Raw genomic sequence first — 20,023 nt, 5'->3', positions numbered from 1 at the left:
TTCCCCAGCATCATTCCCTTCTCTAGGCTTTGCTGTCTCCTCATGATGTGGCATTCAAAGGACTTCAACTTTGTCTCTAGTATCTTTCCCTCCAGTGAGCAGTTGGGCTTTATTTCCTGGAGGATGGACTGGTTGGATCTTCTCGCAGTCCAAGGCACTCTCAGAACTTTCCTCCAGCACCTCAAAAGCATCGATCTTCCTTCGCTCAGCCTTCCCTAAGGTCCAGCTCTCACATCCGTAGGTTACTACAGGGAATACCATGGCTTTGACTAGGCGGATCTTTGTTGCCAGTCTGATGTCTCTACTCTTCACTATTTGATCGAGACTGGACATTGCTCTCCTCCCAAGAAGGAAGCGTCTCCTGATTTCCTGGCCGCAGTCTGCGTCTGCAGTAATCTTGGCACCTAGAAATACAAAGTCTGTTACTGCCTCCATGTTTTCTCCCTCTATTTGCCAGTTATCAATCAGTTATCAATCAGTTGCCATAATATTGGGGGTTTTTTTGACATTTAGCTGCAACCCGGCTTTTGCGCTTTCTTCTTTCACCTTGATTAGAAGGCTCCTCAGCTCCTCCTCGCTTTCGGCCATCAGAGTGGTGTCATCTGCATATCTGAGGTTGTTAATGTTTCTTCCAGCCATTTTCACCCCAGCTTTGCATTCATCCAGCCCCGCACATCCCTCCCCCCATAAAATTACAGAATAATAGAGTTGGAAAAGACCACATGGGCCATCTAATCCAACCTCCTACCATGCAAAAAAAGAAGACAGAGAGTCACTTGGAGGATTGTGTTTTTTTTTTTTATTAAAGGTCACAACGTAGAGCTGAGAGAGAGTGATCCTCATGTGCTTTATGGGAATATAACCTTGGCATGTAGAAAACAGAAAGGCTCAGCTGTCCATAGCAGAACGTGAGCTGGAAATGCCATCTACTCTTCGAGGAGCTGAGTGGGTTGAAGCGTCAATCCAGTGCTGTCCTCAGAATAATGGAAATCGGCACAGGTAGCCATGCAGTTTGGAACAAAAGTCAGCATTCCAGTTCAGGTAATCTGGGGGTCAGAAAAATAATATATTACATCAGTGAATTTTCCAGCTTTTTCATGTTGCCGCTCCTCATAGGGCTTGTTCTCCAGACCCTTGATCATTTTAGTCGCCCTCCTCTGGACACATTCCAGCGTGTCAATATCTCTCTTGAATTGTGGTGCCCAGAATTGGACACAATATTCCAGATGTGGTCTAACCAAAGCAACAACCTCTGGTGAAACACATTATCTGCCTCCTGGAGCAAAGACCTGGAATGTAGTTCTTTTGTTTTCCTTTGGATTAGGCCACATTTCCAGGCTGGGACAGTCCTGCAATTTCCATTCTGGACCAATCCTGACCTAGATTCTACCCAGTTTCTTTCTCCGGACAACCAGAGACAAGGGAGGAAAGATTCAAACTATAACAATGAACCTGGTTGTATAAAACTGTTTTGCAGAGTACCATATATTCTGGCATAGTAGACGACTGGGGGTATAAGACGACCTCCAACTTTTCCATCTAAAATTGAGTGTTTAGGATATACTCACTGTATAATTTTATTTTTAATATAATTTTTCTTTGGAAGCTTTTAAGCAGAGGCTGGATGGCCATCTGTCAGGGGTGATTTGAATGCAATATTCCTGCTTCTTGGCAGAATGGGGTTGGACTGGATGGCCCATGAGGTCTCTTCCAACTCTATGATTCTATGATTCTATGATTCTATGATTTATTTATTTGTTTGTTTACAGTATTTATATACCGCCTTTCTCACCCCTGGGGGGACTCAAAGCGGTTTACACATAAATAATGGCAAGATTCAATGCCTTACATTGGGCACTGATAAGATGCCAATACAAACAATTAGAATCATAGAATCCAAGAGTTGGAAGAGACCTCCTGGGCCATCCAGTCCAACCCCATTCTGCCAAGAAGCAGGAATATTGCATTCAAAGCACCCCTGACAGATGGCCATCCAGCCTCTGTTTAAAAGCCTCCAAAGAAAGAGTCTCCACCACAATCCGGGGCAGAGAGTTTCACTGCTGAACAGCTCTCACAGTCAGGAAGTTCTTCCTCACGTTCAGATGGAATCTCCTCTCTTGTAGTTTGAAGCCATTGCTCCATTGCGTCCTAGTCTCCAGGGAAGCAGAAAACAAGCTTGCTCCCTCATCCCTGTGGCTTCCTCTCACATATTTATATATGGCTATCACGTCTCCTCTCAGCCTTCTCTTCTTCGGGCTAAACATGCCCAGCCCTTTAAGCCGCTCTTCATAGGGCTTGTTCTCCAGACCCTTGATCATTTTAGTCACCCTCCTCTGGACACATTCAATTGTGGTGCCCATAATTGGACTCAATATTCCAGATGTGGTCTAACCAAAGCAGAATAGAGGGGTAGCATTACTTCCCTAGATCTGGACACTATGCTCCTATTGATGCAGGCCAAAATCCCATTGGCTTTTTTTTTCACAATAGTAAAACCACAATTAAACACAAATCACAATTAATAGCTGTGTATAAATATGTGAGAGGAAGCCACAGGGAGGAGGGAGCAAGCTTGTTTTCTGCTTCCTTGGAGACTAGGACGCAATGGAACAATGGCTTCAAACTACAAGAGAGGAGATTCCACCTGAACATGAGGAAGAACTTCCTGACTGTGAGAGCCGTTCAGCAGTGGAACTCTCTGCCCCGGAGTGTGGTGGAGGCTCCCTCTTTGGAAGCTTTTAAACAGGGGCTGGATGGCCATCTGTCAGGGGTGATTTGAATGCAATATTCCTGCTTCTTGGCAGGGGGTTGGACTGGATGGCCCATGAGGTCTCTTCCAACTCTTTGATTCTATGATTCTATGATTCTATGAAAACAATACATCAACAAACATTAATACAATAAAACAGTCTCGTCAGTTGAATCGCCGTTCCAGTCAATGTCCCTCTAAAATGCTACATACATCTACTGTCCAAAAGCCGGGTCCCAGAACCATGATTTTAATTTTTTTTCTAAAACCCAGGAGCGGGGGAGCGGATCTTACCTCATTTGGGAGTATGTTCCATAGGCGGGGGCCACAGCCGAGAAGGCCCTGTCTCTCGTCCCCGCCAGATGTTGTTGATGGGAATGAGAGAAGGGCCTCCCCAGATGATCTTAGATTACGAGGTGGGGCGTAAGGGTTGATGCGTTCAGACAAGTAAGCTGGGCCAAAACTGTATAGAGCTTTATAGGTCAAAACCAGCACTTTGAATTGGGCTCGGAGATGGACCAAAGACTACTCCTCTTTTTTTTGGTAGCTTCAGAGAGCTATCTTCTCTCCAGACTTGAGGGTTGTCTTCTGCCGAAGGCTTATAGTGACGGACTTATTCCATCTCAATTTGTTGTGGTCTAAATTTCATATCACATCCACAGTTTGACCTGACAATTGAATATACTCCGTTGTTTGGTTGGTTTAATGGTTTGATTCTTGGTCTAGGACCCAAATAGGAATCCCTGATCAGCCCCATTGGGTGACTTTGGGCAAGTCACACTCTCTGAGCCTCAGAGGAAGGGAAAAGCAAATGGTCCCTGAGCAAATTAACCTTAGGTGCACAACCGCAACTGCTGTGACCAAACAAACAATGAAACCTAATTTTTGTCGGCAGGTTGTTGCAGGTTTTTCGGGCTATATGGCCATGTTCTAGAAGCATTCTCTCCTGACACTTCACCTACACCTATGGCAAGCATCCTCAGACGACCTCACAACCTCTGAGGATGCTTGCCATAGATGCAGGCGAAACATCAGGAGAGAATGCTTCTAGACCATGGCCATATAGCCTGAAAAACCTACAACAACCCAGTGATCCCAGCCATGAAAGCCTTCAACAACTAATTGTTGTCGTTTGTCTCTCTATGTGTGCAGCACTGCATTTTGGACACCATGGGGTCTTTGAATGCTTGCAAACCCCGTTGACCAAAAGCCCAGAAATGTAAGGAATCATAAGAATAGTAGTAAGAAGTGTTCTTATCCCACCAGATGGGGAAAAGATTGGGTTGTTGCAGATTTTTCAGGCTATCTGTTCTAGAAGCATTCTCTCCTGACGTTTTGCCTGCATCTAAGGCAGGCATCCTCAGAAGTTGTGAAGGAGAAAGATTGTTTGAATCTTTACATGATTGTACACTAGAATAAAGAGCAGATACTCATCCTGTTCAACTTGGGAGTGATCCTGGACTCATCGCTGAGCCTGGATCCCCAGGTCTCAGTGGTGGCCGGGAGAGCTTTTGCACAATTAAAACTTGTGCGCCTGTTGAGCCCATACCTTGGGAAGTCTAACTTGGCCACGGTGGTCCACGCTCTGGTTACATCCCAAATAGATTACTGCAATGCACTCTACGTGGGGTTGCCTTTGAAGACTGTTCGAAAACTTCTACTAGTCCAACGGGCATCAGCCAGATTGCTCACTGGAGCATCGTACAGGGAGCATACCACCACCCTGTTACGTCAACTCCATTGGCTGCCAGTCCATTTCCGAGCACAATTCAAAGTGCTGGTCTTGGACTATAAAGCCCTATACGACTCCGGCCCAGCTTATTTGTCCGAACGTATCTCCCTCTATGTTCTCCCTCATAGTCTAAGATTAGCTGGGGAGGCCCTGCTCTCGGTCCCACCAGCTTCGTAAACGCGGCTGGTGGGGATGAAGGACAGGGCCTTCTCGGTGGTGACCCCCCGCCTTGTGGAATTCACTCCCCCAATGAAATTACATCTGCGTCCTCCTTCCTTTCTTTCAGAAGAAAACTGAAGACGTGGTTGTAGAACCAGGCTTTTGGCTAAAGGATATAACGGCACCTGAACAGTGAATGGGACCAGACGATTGTTATAATGGAAATGCCTTTATGATTGGATAACTAATGTTGTTTTAATGTATTGTATTGTATGATTTTATTTTGCTTTTATAATTGTAATTATTGCGGCATCAAATCGTTGCCATTGTTAGCCGCTCTGGGGTGAGAAGAGCGGGGTAGAAATGCTATAAATAAAATAATAATAAATAAAACCATCTCCTCACCAGGAGAAAACAATGTTCCACATTTCTCATCAAAACTCTTGGGTTTGTCGGGAGCCCAAGATGTGTAGATGACAGGCGACATATCTCTCCATTGCCATATCCTGTTCTGGAGACAAAGCAAAACATAAAATTTGAAAAGTCAGTAAATTGGGAGGGGGGATGCTGACCAGACCAAGCTCACCCCAATCTCCATCCCTGTTGCACTCCAGGTCAGGAAAAATCCCTCTGACTTTAAAACACACCACTCAAAGAGTGAAGAAACAAATATTCTTTTATTGAAGCTTAGTAAATAGCCAGAAGAAATAAATGCTTATAAGAAAATAAGAAAGTTCCAAAAGTGATACGTCCATAAAAGGTAGTAACACAAAGCAGTGCCCACACCAGATATAACAGCAATCCAAGACAGTATAAATCCAGACAGCAATCAACAGGATGCAAAGACAATCCAAAAGACTAAAAAACTCCAAAGGAACAAGACCCCTTGAACAGGATTCCCATGACACATGAACTTGATTTCCAAACGATGCCTGATCTAACAGGTTTCCCCTTGAGGCAAACCTTATATCCCAAAAATCAGAAATTGGTTTCACTTTCCCCCACATTTACCCCTTATCAGATGAAGCCTTTCAGAGCGATGTAAACACTGAGTTTGCTGTTGATCCTGGTTAATCTCCAGGCGCCTATTCTTCAGCTCCCTATCTGGCTGCTCATTAAAATTCCCAGGTGTCGGATTGTTTTCCAAACCCAAGTCTTGAGAGCTCACAGAGAGAGGGAGTGAACCATCATTGCTAGGCTCAGCAGGAATATTCTCATGAGAAACTGCCCTTTACACTGGGGCCTCTCTGCCATTGTCTGCCTGGAAATCATTGCTGGGGGTACTCCTGTTCAAACCCCAACTGATGACCTGTGGGGTTCCTCGGGGTTCCTTTTTGTCCCCTATGCTGTTTAACATATACATGAAACTACTAGGAGAGGTCATCCCAGACTCAGGGCGGCTTACAGAGGGACAACTCCAAGGATTACAAATTAAACACACAGTAAAAACAATCAATGACAACGAATAATAAAAACATTTAAATCAATTAACATCATAAAAACAATATCCTGGATGGCCAATTTAAAAATGGGTTCGGGCTCAGAGTAAGTGCAAGGATTCCTTGGAAGAGCTGAAGGAAAGTGCAATAGTCTGAGGTCTGGGTTGCTAGAGTAGTGCCCTTGGCCATTAAAGTGCTGTAAGTACAGGAAAGGGGTCAACAAAAGTGATAGAGCTTAGATAAGGTCGGAAAAATTCTCAAACGAAAAATTCAAATGAAAAAGTATTGGGTGAGTTTTGATTCTTAAGTTGTTTTTTTTACATGGGCATCCCCTTGTTTCTTAATATCTGTTTGTATATATTATTACAGGGAAAACCAGCTGATCCCTAATCCATCTAAAACACAGATGTGCTTTTCACCTTAAGAACAGACAAGCATCCCGAGCTCTGAGGATTACCTGGGAAGGAATCCCACTGGAGCATTGCAGCGCACCCAAATACCTGGGAGTCACTCTGGACCATGCTCTGACCTACAAGAAGCACTGCCTGAACATCAAGCAAAAAGTGGGTGCTAAAAACAATATCATACGAAAGCTGACTGGCACAACCTGGGGATCACAACCAGACACAGTGAAGATATCTGCTCTTGCGCTATGCTACTCTGCTGCTGAGTATGCATGCCCACTGTGGAACACATCTCACCACGCTAAAACAGTGGATGTGGCTCTTAATGAGACATGCTGCATTATCACGGGGTGTCTGCGCCCTACACCACTGGATAAATTACACTGCTTAGCCAGTATTGCACCACTTGACATCCACTGGGAAGTAGCAGCCAATAGTGAAAGGACCAAAGCAGTGACATCTCCAGCTCATCCCTTGTTTGGGTATCAGCCAGCACGTCAACGACTTAAATCAAGAAATAGTTTTCTAAGATCTATAGAGACACTCGCTGGAACACCTCAGCAAGCGAGAGTCCAAAAGTGGCAGGCTCAAACCCAGAACCTCAACCAATGGCTGGTACCAAAATGACAAACTCCCCCCTGGGCACACAGAAGACTGGCCGACTTGGAAGGCGCTGAACAGAATGTGCGCTGGGACCATGAGATGCAGAGCCAACCTCAAGAAATGGGGCCACAAAGTGGAAACCACGACATGCGAGTGTGGAGAAGAGCAAACCACTGACCACCTGCTGCAATGCAACCTGAGCCCTGCCATATGCACGATGGAGGACCTCCTTGCGGCAACACCAGAGGCACTCCAAATGGCCAGATACTGGACATTTAATCAACTACCAAACTTGCAAACTTTGTGTTTTTTTATCTGTTTGTTTGTTTTGTTCTGTTAGAAATGTAATACAACGGTCTGGTTGCCCCTGACACGATAAATAAATTATGCATAAGCGGATTTTTTTCTGGACCAATGCAAAAGACTCAATAACTTGGCACAAAGGCAAGAGGAAAAAACAGAAAACTTCACTCTTGTCAGCAGAGTCAAAAAATAAGCTTGCAGTGTTGTATATAAAATAAACAGTGCAACAAACTTACATAGTCCTTGTAAGAGTTATGCAAAGGAAATGAGCAGTGCAAATGGTTGAGCAAATTGCCTGAGCAAAGGCTCCTCAGAGCAAAAGTCTTTTTGAGCATAGAGCCGAACTGTATTCCAAACCACATACAGTTACACCCCAAACTTACTAGCTGACCTAGCTGCACAGAATGATTAACAGAATAAGGTTTTCTTTAACACACACACTTGATGTTGATCCTTTTACAACTTACTGTAACATATACAAAATGCAAAAATTAGATTTATTATTTATTATTTATATTGTTTATATCCCTAAACAACTCCTGCCCAGTTTACCTGTCTGAACGGATTCTCCCCTATGAACCATCAAGGTTGTTAAGATCTTCTGGAGGGGTCCTGCTCTCGGTCCCACCACCCTCGCAATCGCGTCTGGTGGGGATGAGGGACAGGGCCTTCTCGGTGGTGGCCCCTCGGCTCTGGAACTCTCTCCCGCTGGAGATTAGATCTGCCCCTTCTCTCCTAACATTTAGAAAGCTGGTGAAATCCTGGCTTTGGAATATGGCATTTGATGATTGGGTCAATAACTCTTGACCACACTGACGGATGGTGATGAATTTGTTGGGGTTCAGCCTGAGTTTGAACTTGAACCTGATTCTCTGTTTGTTCCTCCTGATGCTAATGAAAGTATATTTACTGATGCTAGTGGAAATGTACCTTTTGATGCCAATGCTCCTGAAATTAGTGAGGAAGAAACTGCTGAAGGTTTGGAAAGTGCCAATGTTCCTGAAATTAGTGAGGAAGGAACTTCTGTAGATTTGGAAAATGAAAGTACCAGTGTTCCTGAGAATGTTGCAGAGGGAGACCTTGACCTTTCCCTCCCTTCTGCACCTGTTAACTGTAATGACAACAGAAGGGGCCAGATTTGGCAAGACAGAAGTAAATCACTCAGTTTGCGTCGATCCTCCCGAATTCAAGAATTAAAAACATTGGCTTCAAAACAGAAGGGCGGTTCACGGAACCCATTCTTGAGTTTTAATTGCAATACGCCAGGCTGATTCCCTCAGTTCAGGCATCGTTTCAGAATTGATGAAGACCTTGGCAGTTCTCCCAGTTCCCTGGCCATAGTTTGGGAAGATTTCTAGGATATCAAGTACGGTTAGTGGATTGCTAACAGATTCAAGTATTTCTCAGAGAGGCTTTTGGTTTTGCTTTGTCCATTTAAATTCATGTTTGCTGATTTTGCTGTGGCTTTTGACTTGCATTTTTCCTTTATTTTGTAACCATTTTTCTTCAATAAAAAAGGATTGTTTTTCACAGCCAAGTGTGGTGGATAGTTATCTTAGGCCTCGTTCTCTGCTCTGGATTGCAACAGAATTGTGATTTCATTCTGACGACTTGGCCTTGTGTAATTGTATGATTTGTATTTTAATGTATTTTATGGATTAGTGTATTATGAGGTTGTGATGTTTTTATACTATTGTCTGTGAATCTTCTGTTGTGAACCAGCCTGAGTCCCTCTTCGAAGGTCGAGAAGACCGGGTTATAAAAGCTCTAAATAAATAAATTAATTAATAATAAATAAATATGCGGTATTTGTATACCGCCCTTCTCAACTCCGAAGGGGACTCAGTGATATGACTTACTAATTAAAAACGAAATTTTGTACACTCCTACTGTTTACTCATTTTTACACCCCTCTTCAAACTACAAGAGAGGAGATTCCATCTGAACATTAGGAAGAACTTCCTGACTGTGAGAGCCGTTCAGCAGTGGAACTCTCTGCTCCGGAGTGTGGTGGAGGCTCCTTCTTTGGAAGCTTTTAAGCAGACGCTGGATGGCCATCTGTCTGGGGTGATTTGAATGCAATATTCCTGCTTCTTGGCAGGGGGTTGGACTGGATGGCCCATGAGGTCTCTTCCAACTCTTGGATTCTATGATTCTATGATTCTATGAGTACATGGTTCACTAAGACACCTAGAACCCTTCACATGGAATGTTCTCAAGCTAGGTCAAAGGAGACAACTGTAGGAAATCCGAAAGCTTCAGAGTGGTCCTACCACCCACCCCAAAGTCATTTCCCCACCCAGTGACCATGGGGATCTAGGGAGCTATCTATCTACTTCTTTGGTCTAAGCCCAAAGCCTTCCTCCACTCACCGATTTCCAACCAACATCTTGCAGCCCAATCCAGATGTCGCTCACATCACCATAGTTCCTGTTGATGAAAGACGATATGGACCTCATCTCCTCCTCAGATGTGATGGTAGCAAGGTGGCCCCCTGCCGTCTTGCTCTGGCAGGCTGCCTGAGAAATGAAAAAGAACAAGGAGTTTGGGCCTAAAGAAGGAAAAACGAAATGCAAAGATACAGAATGGGGGACAATGCCTGGCTCGAGAGCATTACGTGTGAAAAGGATCTTGGAGTCCTCGTGGACAAGTTGAACATGAGCCAACAATGTGATGTGGCGGCAAAAAAAGCCAATGGGATTTTGGCCTGCATCAAGAGGAGCATAGAGTCTAGATCTAGGGAAGTCATGCTCCCCATGCTCTATTCCGCTTTGGTTAGACCACATCTGGAATATTGTGTCCAGTTCTGGGCACCACAATTCAAGAGAGATATTGAGAAGCTGGAATGTGTCCAGACGAGAGCGACTAAAATGATAAAAGGTCTGTAGAACAAGCCCTATGAGGAGCGGCTTAAGGAGCTGCGCATGTTTAGCCTGAAGAAGAGAAGGCGGAGAGGGGATATGATAGCCATGTATAAATATGTGAGAGGAAGCCACAGGGAGGAGGAGGGAGCAAGCTTGTTTTCTGCTGCCCTGGAGACTAGGATGCAATGGAACAATGGCTTCATAGAATCATAGAATCATAGAATCCAAGAGTTGGAAGAGACCTCCTGGGCCATCATCCAGTCCAACCCCATTCTGCCAAGAAGCAGGAATATTGCATTCAAATCACCCCTGACAGATGGCCATCCAGCCTCTGTTTAAAAGCTTCCAAAGAAGGAGCCTCCACCACACTCCGGGGCAGAGAGTTCTACTGCTGAACGGCTCTCACAGTCAGGAAGTTCTTCCTAATGTTCAGATGGAATCTCCTCTCTTGTAGTTTGAAGCCATTGTTCCCTTGTGTCCTAGTCTCCAGGGAAGCAGAAAACAAGCTTGCTCCCTCCTCCCTGTGGCTTCCTCTCACATATTTATACATGGCTATCATGTCTCCTCTCAGCCTTCTCTTCTTCAGGCTAAACATGCCGCTCCTCATAGGGCTTGTTCTCCAGACCCTTGATCATTTTAGTCGCCCTCCTCTGGACACATTCCAGCTTGTCAATCTCTCTCTTGAATTGTGGTGCCCAGAATTGGACACAATATCCCAGGTGTGGTCTAACCAGAGCAGAATAGAGCATGGGGAGCATGACTTCCCTAGATCTAGACACTAGGCTCCTCTTGATGCAGGCCAAAATCCCATTGGCTTTTTTTGCCGCCACATCACATTGTTGGCTCATGTTTAACTTGTTGTCCACGTGTTGTTCACACGTACTGCTCTTGAGCCAGGCTTCAAACTACAAGAGAGGAGATTCCATCTGAACACGAGGAAGAACTTCCTGACTGTGAGAGCCGTTCAGCAGTGGAACTCTCTGCCCCGGAGTGTGGTGGAGGCTCCTTCTTTGGAAGCTTTTAAACAGAGGCTGGATGGCCATCTGTCTGGGGTGATTTGAATGCAATATTCCTGCTTCTTGGCAGAATGGGGTTGGACTGGATGGCCCAGGAGGTCTCTTCCAACTCTTTGATTCTATGATTCTATAAGCACGCCTGGTTGCAAGTGGGGAGTGGAGCCAACCAGGTCTTCTCAAGGGTGCATCAACAATGAATGCCATCTAACACCACTTTAGGTGCCCGGGCTCAATGCTAGGGAATCCTGGGAATTGTAGTTTGGTTAGACACCAGCACTTTTTGACAGAGGAGGCTAAAATGCTTGTAGAATTACCACATATGCATGAGATATTGCATATGCGCACTTTACATAACTCTATAAAATACCGACCAAGGACAACCAAGGCCGACCAAGGACAAGATGGATGGATGGCATCCTTGAAGTGACTGGACTGACCTTGAAGGAGCTGGGGGTGGTGACGGCCGACAGGGAGCTCTGGCGTGGGCTGGTCCATGAGGTCACGAAGAGTCGGAGACGACTGAACGAATGGACAACAACATAAAATACTGGTTCTTTGAAAAAACTTTGCACATTTCAACCAGTGCCGTGAGTAGGTTGGACTGAAAGCAAGGCAGGCCCTTGGTGGATCCCTTGGCCAAAGTTACTGTTGGTTGTCTGTTTGCCTTCCTGCTCAGTTTCAAGGCCATTTCCTAGATTTCTATTCCACCAAGAAGCATTCTGTGGGGTTGATGCAGCAGCTAAAAAGATCAATGTGATTCTAAGCTAAGTCTCTATTGTCCTCCCAACCCTGCTATATGCCTGCGAAACGTGGACTGTCTACAGACATCACATGCAACTCCTAGAATGATTCCATCAGCGCTGCCTCAGAAAAATCCTGCAAATCTCTTGGGAAGACAAGCAGACAAATGTCAGCATGCTGGAAGAAGCAAAGACCACCAGCATTGAAGCGATGGTCCTCCGCCATCAACTGCGCTGGACCGGCCACGTTGTCCAGATGCCTGACCACCATCTCCCAAAGCATTTGCTCTACTACTCCGAACTCAAGAATGGAAAACGGAATGATCTAAAGATGGGCTCAAAGCCAACCTTAAAACTGTGGCATAGACACTGAGAACTGGGAAGACCTGGCCTGTGAGCACTCCAGCTGGAGGTCAGCTGTGACCAGCAGTGCTGCAGAATTGGAAGAGGCATGAATGGAGGGCGAAAGAGAGAAACATGCCAAGAGGAATGCGCGTCAAGCCAACCCCGACTGGGACCACCTTCCATCTGGAAACCAATGCCCTCACTGCAGTAGAACATGCTGGTCAAGAATAGGGCTCCATAGTCACCTACGGACCCACTCTGGAGGTTCATGCTACTCGGACAACAAGGGATCGCCTAAGTAAAGTGTCAAGATCAAAGGAAGTCATAGCCACACTCTCTTCTTCTGCTTTGGCCAGACCTTCTCACCTGGAACAATATCTCTGTGTCCAATTCTGGGCAAAGCAATTCGAGGAGAGGGTAGACAAGATAGAAGGTGTCTAGTAGGGCTGGTCAATTCGTTTCGTTAATTCGTAATTCGTTAAAAAATTCGTTAATTTTTGAATTACGAAACGATTACAAAACATTTTTTTTAACCTGGAAGTGTTTTTAAATATCAAAACGGCAGGCGCCAAAAAATTTTGTATTTCCGTCCATTTCGGAAATACGTAAGATGGCCGCCTGCCGATGCTTGCTGAGAGGGGCGAGCGAGAGGGGCGGGCGAGCGGTGAGCGAGAGGGGCGAGCGAGCGGCGAGCGAGAGGGGCGGAAGCACTCTCTCCTGACATTTCACCCACATCTATGGCAGGCATCCTCAGAGGTTGTGAGGTCTGTTGGAAACTAGGCAAGTGGGGTTGATATCTGTGGAATAATGTTCAGGGTGGGAGGAAGAACTCTTGTCTGCTGGAGCGAGAGGGGCGAGCGAGCGGCAAGCGAGAGGGACGAGCGAGCGAGAGGGCCCGCCAGAGTGAGTGCCTGCCTTCCCTTTCCTGACATTTCACTCTCTCCTGACATTTCACCCACATCTATGGCAGGCATCCTCAGAGGTTGAGGTCTGTTGGAAACTAGGCAAGTGGGGTTGATATCTGTGGAATAATGTTCAGGGTGGGAGGAAGAACTCTTGTCTGCTGGAGTGAGAGGGGCGAGCGAGCGGCGAGCGAGAGGGCCTGCCAGAGTGAGTGCCTGCCTTCCCTCCTTAATAATAATTAATAATAATTAATCCCTATTCTACTAAATTAATAATTAAATTTAAAAAATATTTAAAAAATATTGGAAAAAAAAAGGGCGCCATCTTTACAAAATGTTTTGTAAATATTTACGAAATTTCGTAAATACCGAAACTTTTTTTTGGGAAAGTTTTGTAATTATTTTAAATATCGAAACAAAAAAACCCCCCAAATACAAATCGATTTTAGAAACAAATTTTTGCGTTGTTACCCAGGCCTAGTGTCTAGAGAAGGGCCACCAAAATGCTCAAAGGTCTGGAAGCCAAGAGTTGTGAAGAGCAGCTGAGAGAGCTGGGGATGTTGAGCTTGGAGAAGAGAACATTGATTTATTTACTGCATTTGTTGACCGCCGTTCTCAGCCCTAGGGCGACTCACGGCGGTGTACAACATATAAAAACAGTTTACAATGAGGGAATATCACAACAATAATATCAACATAGCAATCAATAGTACAATTACACTAAAGCATCCGCGCCGTCTCATCGTAGAATCATAAACCAATCTCGTTATCCATATTCCGTTCCAGTCATCATTGCCAATTGTTGTAGCACTTAGTCGAACGCCTTCTCAAATAACCATGTCTTTAGTCTTTTGCGGAATGTCATAAGGGAGGGCGCCTGTCTGATGTCTACAGGGAGGGTGTTCCACAGCTGGGGGGCCACCACCGAGAAGGCCCTATCCCTCGTCCCCGCCAGGCGTGCCTGAGAGGCAGGCGGGATCGAGAGAAGGGCCTCCCCAGACGATCTCAAGGTCCTCGTGGGCTTGTAGGCCGAGATGCGGTCAGAAAGGTATTTTGGGCCGGAACCGTTTAGGGCAGGGGTCAGGAACCTTCGGCCCTCCAGGTGTGGTGGACTTCAACTCCCACAATTCCTTGGGCCAAGGTAAGCCTTTGGGGCGAATGCCGAGCCTCAAGGAATTGTGGGAGTTGAAGTCCACCACACCTGGATGGCCGAAGGTTCCCCATGCCTGGTTTAGGGCTTTGTAGACCAAGACCAGCACCTTAAATTGGGCCCGGTAGCAGATCGGCAGCCAGTGGAGCTGGAACAACAAGGGCGTTGTGTGCTCCCTGCGTCCCGCTCCTGTTAGTAACATGGCTGCCGCGCGCTGGACTAGCTGAAGCTTCCGGGCCGTCTTCAAGGGCAGCCCCACGTAGAGAGCGTTGCAGTAGTCAAGGCGGGATGTGACCAGAGCGTGTACTACCGTGGCCAAGTCAGACTTCCCGAGGTACGGGCGCAGCTGGCGCACGAGCCTGAGCTGTGCAAATGCTCCCCTGGTCACCGCTGAAACCTGGGGCTCCAGGCTCAACGATGAATCCAGGATCACACCCAAGCTGCGAACCTGCGCCTTCAAGGGGAGTGCGACCCCATCCAACACAGGCTGTAACCCTATACCCTGCTCGGCCTTGCGACTGACCAGGAGTACCTCTGTCTTGTCTGGATTTAGTTTCAGTTTGTTCGCCCTCATCCAGACCGTCACAGCGGCCAGGCACCGGTTCAGGACCTGGACAGCCTCCTTAGTAGCAGGTGGAAAGGAGTGACAGAGTTGGACATCATCCGCGTACAGATGACACCGCACCCCGAAACTCCGGATGATCTTGCGAGAGTTGTGCTTCCATATTTGGAAGGATGTTCCATTGAGGAGAAATAAGTAGCCATGGCTTGTTTTCTCCTGCTCTGGAAACCAGGACACAATGGAAACATCAGAAAACGGATTCAACTTAAAGATGAGGAAGAACTTCCTGATGGTAAGAGCTATTCAGTAGTGGAATTCACTGCCTTGCAGCATCCAGTTTTTGCTTGAAAACCTCCTTCTCTGGAGGTTTCGAAGCAGAGGCTGGATGGCCATATGTTGGGGTGCTTTGATTGTGCTCTTCCTGCATTGTAGAATGAGGTTGGACTGGATGAGCTAACTGAACATTCGGATGCTCACTTGGATGTCTAGCACAGTGGTTCTCAACCTTCCTAATGCCGTGACCCCTTAATACAGCCCCTCATGTTGTGGTGACCCCCAACCATCACATTCTTTTTGTTGCTACTTCATCACAGTCATTTTCCTACTGTTATGAATCATAATGTAAATATCAGATATGCAGTATGCATTTTCATTCGCTGGACCAAACTGGGCACAAATACCCAATGCACCCACATGTAAATGCTAGTGGAGTTAGGGGGAGGATTGATTTGTAATTTGAGAGTTGTAGTTGCTGGGATTTGTAGTTCACATATAATCAAAGAGCGTTCTGAACTCCACCAATGATGTAATTGAACCAATCTTGGCACACACAACTCCCATGGCCAACGGAAAACACTGGAAGGGTTTGGTGGGTATTGACCTTGAGTTTGGGAGTTGTAGTTCACCTATATCCAAAGAGCACTGTGGACTCATGCAATGGTGGATCTGGACCAAACTTGGCACAAATATGTGCAAATGTGAACACTGGTGGAGTCTGGGGAAAATAGACCTTGGCTTTTGGGAGTTGTAGTAGCTAGGATTTATAGTTCATTACAACCAAAGAACATTCTGAACTCCGCCAATGATAAAATTGGCTCAAACTTCCTATATGGAATCCCCATGACCATCAGAAAATAATGTGTTTTCCGATGGTCTTTGGCGACCCCTCTGAAACCCCTTCACGACCCCCTCGGGGGTCCCAACCCCCAGGTTGAGAAACACTGGTCTAGCATGTTCAGGGACCATGTACCAACTATAAGACCTCAGGAAGTTCTATTTAAATGAAAATTCAACTTCAGAAAGGCAGATTGGACTAAATTCTCATTTCTTGGAGGACTGGCTGACCCCACCAGGATTAAGGCCATTGTATGAGATATATCTTGGTGGAATTTACTGTCCATAGGAAACCAGGGAGTTTGTGTTTGGGGGTCGAAGAGTCCCATGATCCATCCTTACCTCTGCGTCATGCCAAGACATCCTAATCGACTTGAATAAGCCAAAGCAAGAATTTTTGTGAGACAGCCAATCCGTGGGACAGGCAACCACATCTGTGACTGGAAGAAGAAAAGATGGCCAGGAATGAAGCAATGGTGGATTTCACTATTTCACATTGCATTTTTTTTAAACCTAATTGTGCACTTGGTTAAATTGTCCTATCTGGAAGCAACAACTATTTAGGAATGAAACCCTGTGCAGGTAGGACCGGGCAACCATAGAATCATAGAATCATAGAATCATAGAATCAAAGAGTTGGAAGAGACCTCATGGGCCATCCAGTCCAACCCCATTCTGCCAAGAAGCAGGAATATTGCATTCAAATCACCTCTGACAGATGGCCATCCAGCCTCTGCTTAAAAGCTTCCAAAGAAGGAGCCTCCACCACACTCCGGGGCAGAGAGTTCCACTGCTGAACGGCTCTCACAGTCAGGAAGTTCTTCCTCATGTTCAGATGGAATCTCCTCTCTTGTAGTTTGAAGCCATTGTTCCGCGTCCTAGTCTCCAGGGAAGCAGAAAACAAGCTTGCTCCCTCCTCCTCCCTGTGGCTTCCTCTCACATATTTATACATGGCTATCATATCTCCTCTCAGCCTTCTCTTCTTCAGGCTAAACATACCCAGCTCCTTAAGCTGCTCCTCATAGGGCTTGTTCTCCAGACCCTTGATCATTTTAGTCGCATTGAAATCAATTCAAATCAATCCTGAAACAAATGCAGTCATCGCTAAGAATCACTTCTGGTTGCTTCTGGATTGAGAGAATCAGATGTCTACCAAGACGTTGCCCAGGGGAATCCCGGATGTCTTGCAATCCTGCGAGGAGGCTTCTAGGTGCTCTTACTGCCTATTACAGGGAAAACCAGCTGATTCCCTAACCCATCTAAAACACAGACATGAGCTTTTCATCTCAAGAACAGAGAAGCATCCCGAGCTCTGAGGATTATTACCTGGGAAGGAATCCCACTGGAGCATTGCAGTGCACCCAAATCCCTGGGAGGAGTCACTCTGGACCGTGCCCTGACCTACAAGAAGCACTGCCTGAACATCAAGCAAAAAGTGGGTGCTAGAAACAATATCATACGAAAGCTGACTGGCACAACCTGGGGATCACAACCAGACACAGTGAAGACATCTGCCCTTGAGCTGTGCTACTCTGCTGCTGAGTATGCATGCCCAGTGTGGAACACATCTCACCACACTAAAACAGTAGATGTGGCTCTTAATGAGACATGCCGCATTACCACGGGGTGTCTGCGCCCTACACCACTGTAGAAATCACACTGTTTAGCCGGTATCGCACCACCTGACATCCGCCGGGAAGTGGCAGCCAATAGTGAAAGGACCAAGGCAGAGACATCTCCAGCTCATCCCTTGTTTGGGTATCAGCCAGCATGTCAACGACTTAAATCTAGAAATAGTTTTCTAAGATATACAGAGACACTCGCTGGAACACCTCAGCAAACAAGAGTCCAAAAGTGGCAGCCTCAAACCCAGAACCTCAATCAATGGCTGACACCAAATGAGAGACTTCCCCCTGGGCACACAGAAGACTGGGTGACATGGAAGGTGCTGAACAGACTGTGCTCTGGCACCATGAGATGCAGAGCCAACCTCAAGAAATGGGGCCACAAAGTGGAATCCACGACATGTGAGTGTGGAGAAGAGCAAACCACTGACCACCTGCTGCAATGCACCCTGAGCCCTGCCACATGCACCATGGAGGACCTTCTTGCAGCAACACCAGAGGCACTACAAGGGGCCAGAGACTGGTCAAAGGACATTTAATCAACTACCAAATTCACAAATTTTGTATTTTGTCTGTTTGTTTGCTTTGTTCTGTTAGAAATGTAATATAATTGGCTGGTTGCCCTGACACGACAAATAAAAAAAATCGCTAAGAGTCAACATGGATGTATCAAAAACAAGTCATGCCAGACTAATCTGATATCTTTTTTTTTCGATGGATGTAGCGTACCTGGATTTCAGGAAGGCCATCAACAAGGTCCCCCATGACCTTCTGGCAAGAAAACTGGTCCAATGTGGGCACTCAACTCTGATTCGGGCTTCGAACTTGCTACCTTTCGGTTGGCACTGATTTATTGCAGCTGATTAAGCAGTTGTGCTACCATCCCTCTTTGTTGATTTTCCCCTTCTCCATTTCTTGTGCATGTCTCTTTTAAATCTCAGTTCAGTTAAAAGTTCACTTTGAGAAGAAAGCGGACCCCAGCATTGCTATCTGCCCTCACTGTAGGCACTACAATCATCCTCCATTAACTGCTACCTTTTCCAGACAGGAGATTCCACATAGAATCATAGAATCAAAGAGTTGGAAGAGACCTCATGGGCCATCCAGTCCAACCCCCTGCCAAGAAGCAGGAATATTGCATTCAAATCACCCCTGACAAATGGCCATCCAGCCTCTGCTTAAAAGCTTCCAAAGAAGGAGCCTCCACCACACTCCGGGGCAGAGAGTTCCACTGCTGAACGGCTCTCACAGTCAGGAAGTTCTTCCTAATGTTCAGATGGAATCTCCTCTCTTGTAGTTTGAAGCCATTGTTCCGCGTCCTAGTCTCCAAGGAAGCAGAAAACAAGCTTGCTCCCTCCTCCCTGTGGCTTCCTCTCACATATTTATACATGGCTATCATATCTCCTCTCAGCCTTCTCTTCTTCAGACTAAACATGCCCAGTTCCCTAAGCCGCTCCTCATAGGGCTTGTTCTCCAGACCCTTTATCATTTTAGTCGCCCTCCTCTGGACACATTCCAGCTTGTCAATATCTCTCTTGAATTGTGGTGCCCAGAATTGGACACAGTATTCCAGATGTGGTCTAACCAAAGCAGAATAGAGGGGTAGCATTACTTCCTTAGATCTAGACACTAGGCTCCTCTTGATGCAGGCCAAAATCCCATTGGCGTTTTTTGCCACCACATCACATTCCTGGCTCATGTTTAACTTGTTGTCCACGAGGACTCCAAGATCTTTTTCACACGTACTGCTCTCGAGCCAGGCATTGTCCCCCATTCTGTATCTTTGCATTTCATTTTTTCTGCCAAAGTGGAGTATCTTGCATTTGTCACTGTTGAACTTCATTTTGTTAGTTTTGGCCCATCTCTCTAATCTGGACTTGACACTCCCTAGCTGCAATATGTTTGCTATTTAGCTACTCTCAATTATTCTCTTGAAGATGGTCAATAAAGAAATACCTTGCAGGACAAAAAGGATGGCCAGTACATAAAAAAGGGAGAAATGCGAGCAAGAGTCCGGACCCATCTGTATCTGTAAGAGAACAGAAAAGACATGAAAATGATGGTGCAGAGCATGATACTTCCACACAATTTGTGACGTAAAATCAGAATCAAAGCTTCAACTGATCTGTTGTAGTGAGCCTGATCAATTGATCACCTCCAATTAGTTGACATATCCCCATGTCCTGTATTGTTTTGCTGAGCTCTGTCAGATTAATGTATTGTCGAAGGCTTTCATGGCTGGAATCACTAGGTTCTTGTGGGTTTTTTCGGGCTATAGGGCCATGTTCTAGAGGCATTTCTCCTGACGTTTCGCCTG

General features: G+C 46.0%; 1 protein-coding gene across 1 annotated transcript; it reads right to left on the bottom strand.

Moving 5' to 3' along the window:
* Positions 1-891: 891 nt before the first annotated feature.
* On the bottom strand, positions 892-19,729 carry LOC137097105 (struthiocalcin-1-like). Its single transcript, XM_067468405.1, has 5 exons — positions 19,663-19,729; positions 16,424-16,521; positions 9,762-9,908; positions 5,046-5,151; positions 892-1,046 (listed from the first exon to the last, which is right to left on the bottom strand). The coding sequence occupies exons 1-5, from the start codon at positions 19,727-19,729 to the stop codon at positions 976-978; spliced, it is 489 nt and encodes a 162-aa protein (XP_067324506.1). The 3' UTR covers positions 892-975.
* Between the last annotated feature and the right edge of the window lie 294 nt (positions 19,730-20,023).

The sequence above is a fragment of the Anolis sagrei genome, chromosome 5 (genome assembly GCF_037176765.1).
Source record: "Anolis sagrei isolate rAnoSag1 chromosome 5, rAnoSag1.mat, whole genome shotgun sequence".
Lineage (NCBI taxonomy): Eukaryota > Metazoa > Chordata > Lepidosauria > Squamata > Dactyloidae > Anolis > Anolis sagrei.
This window is presented reverse-complemented; position numbering and strand designations above follow the sequence as displayed.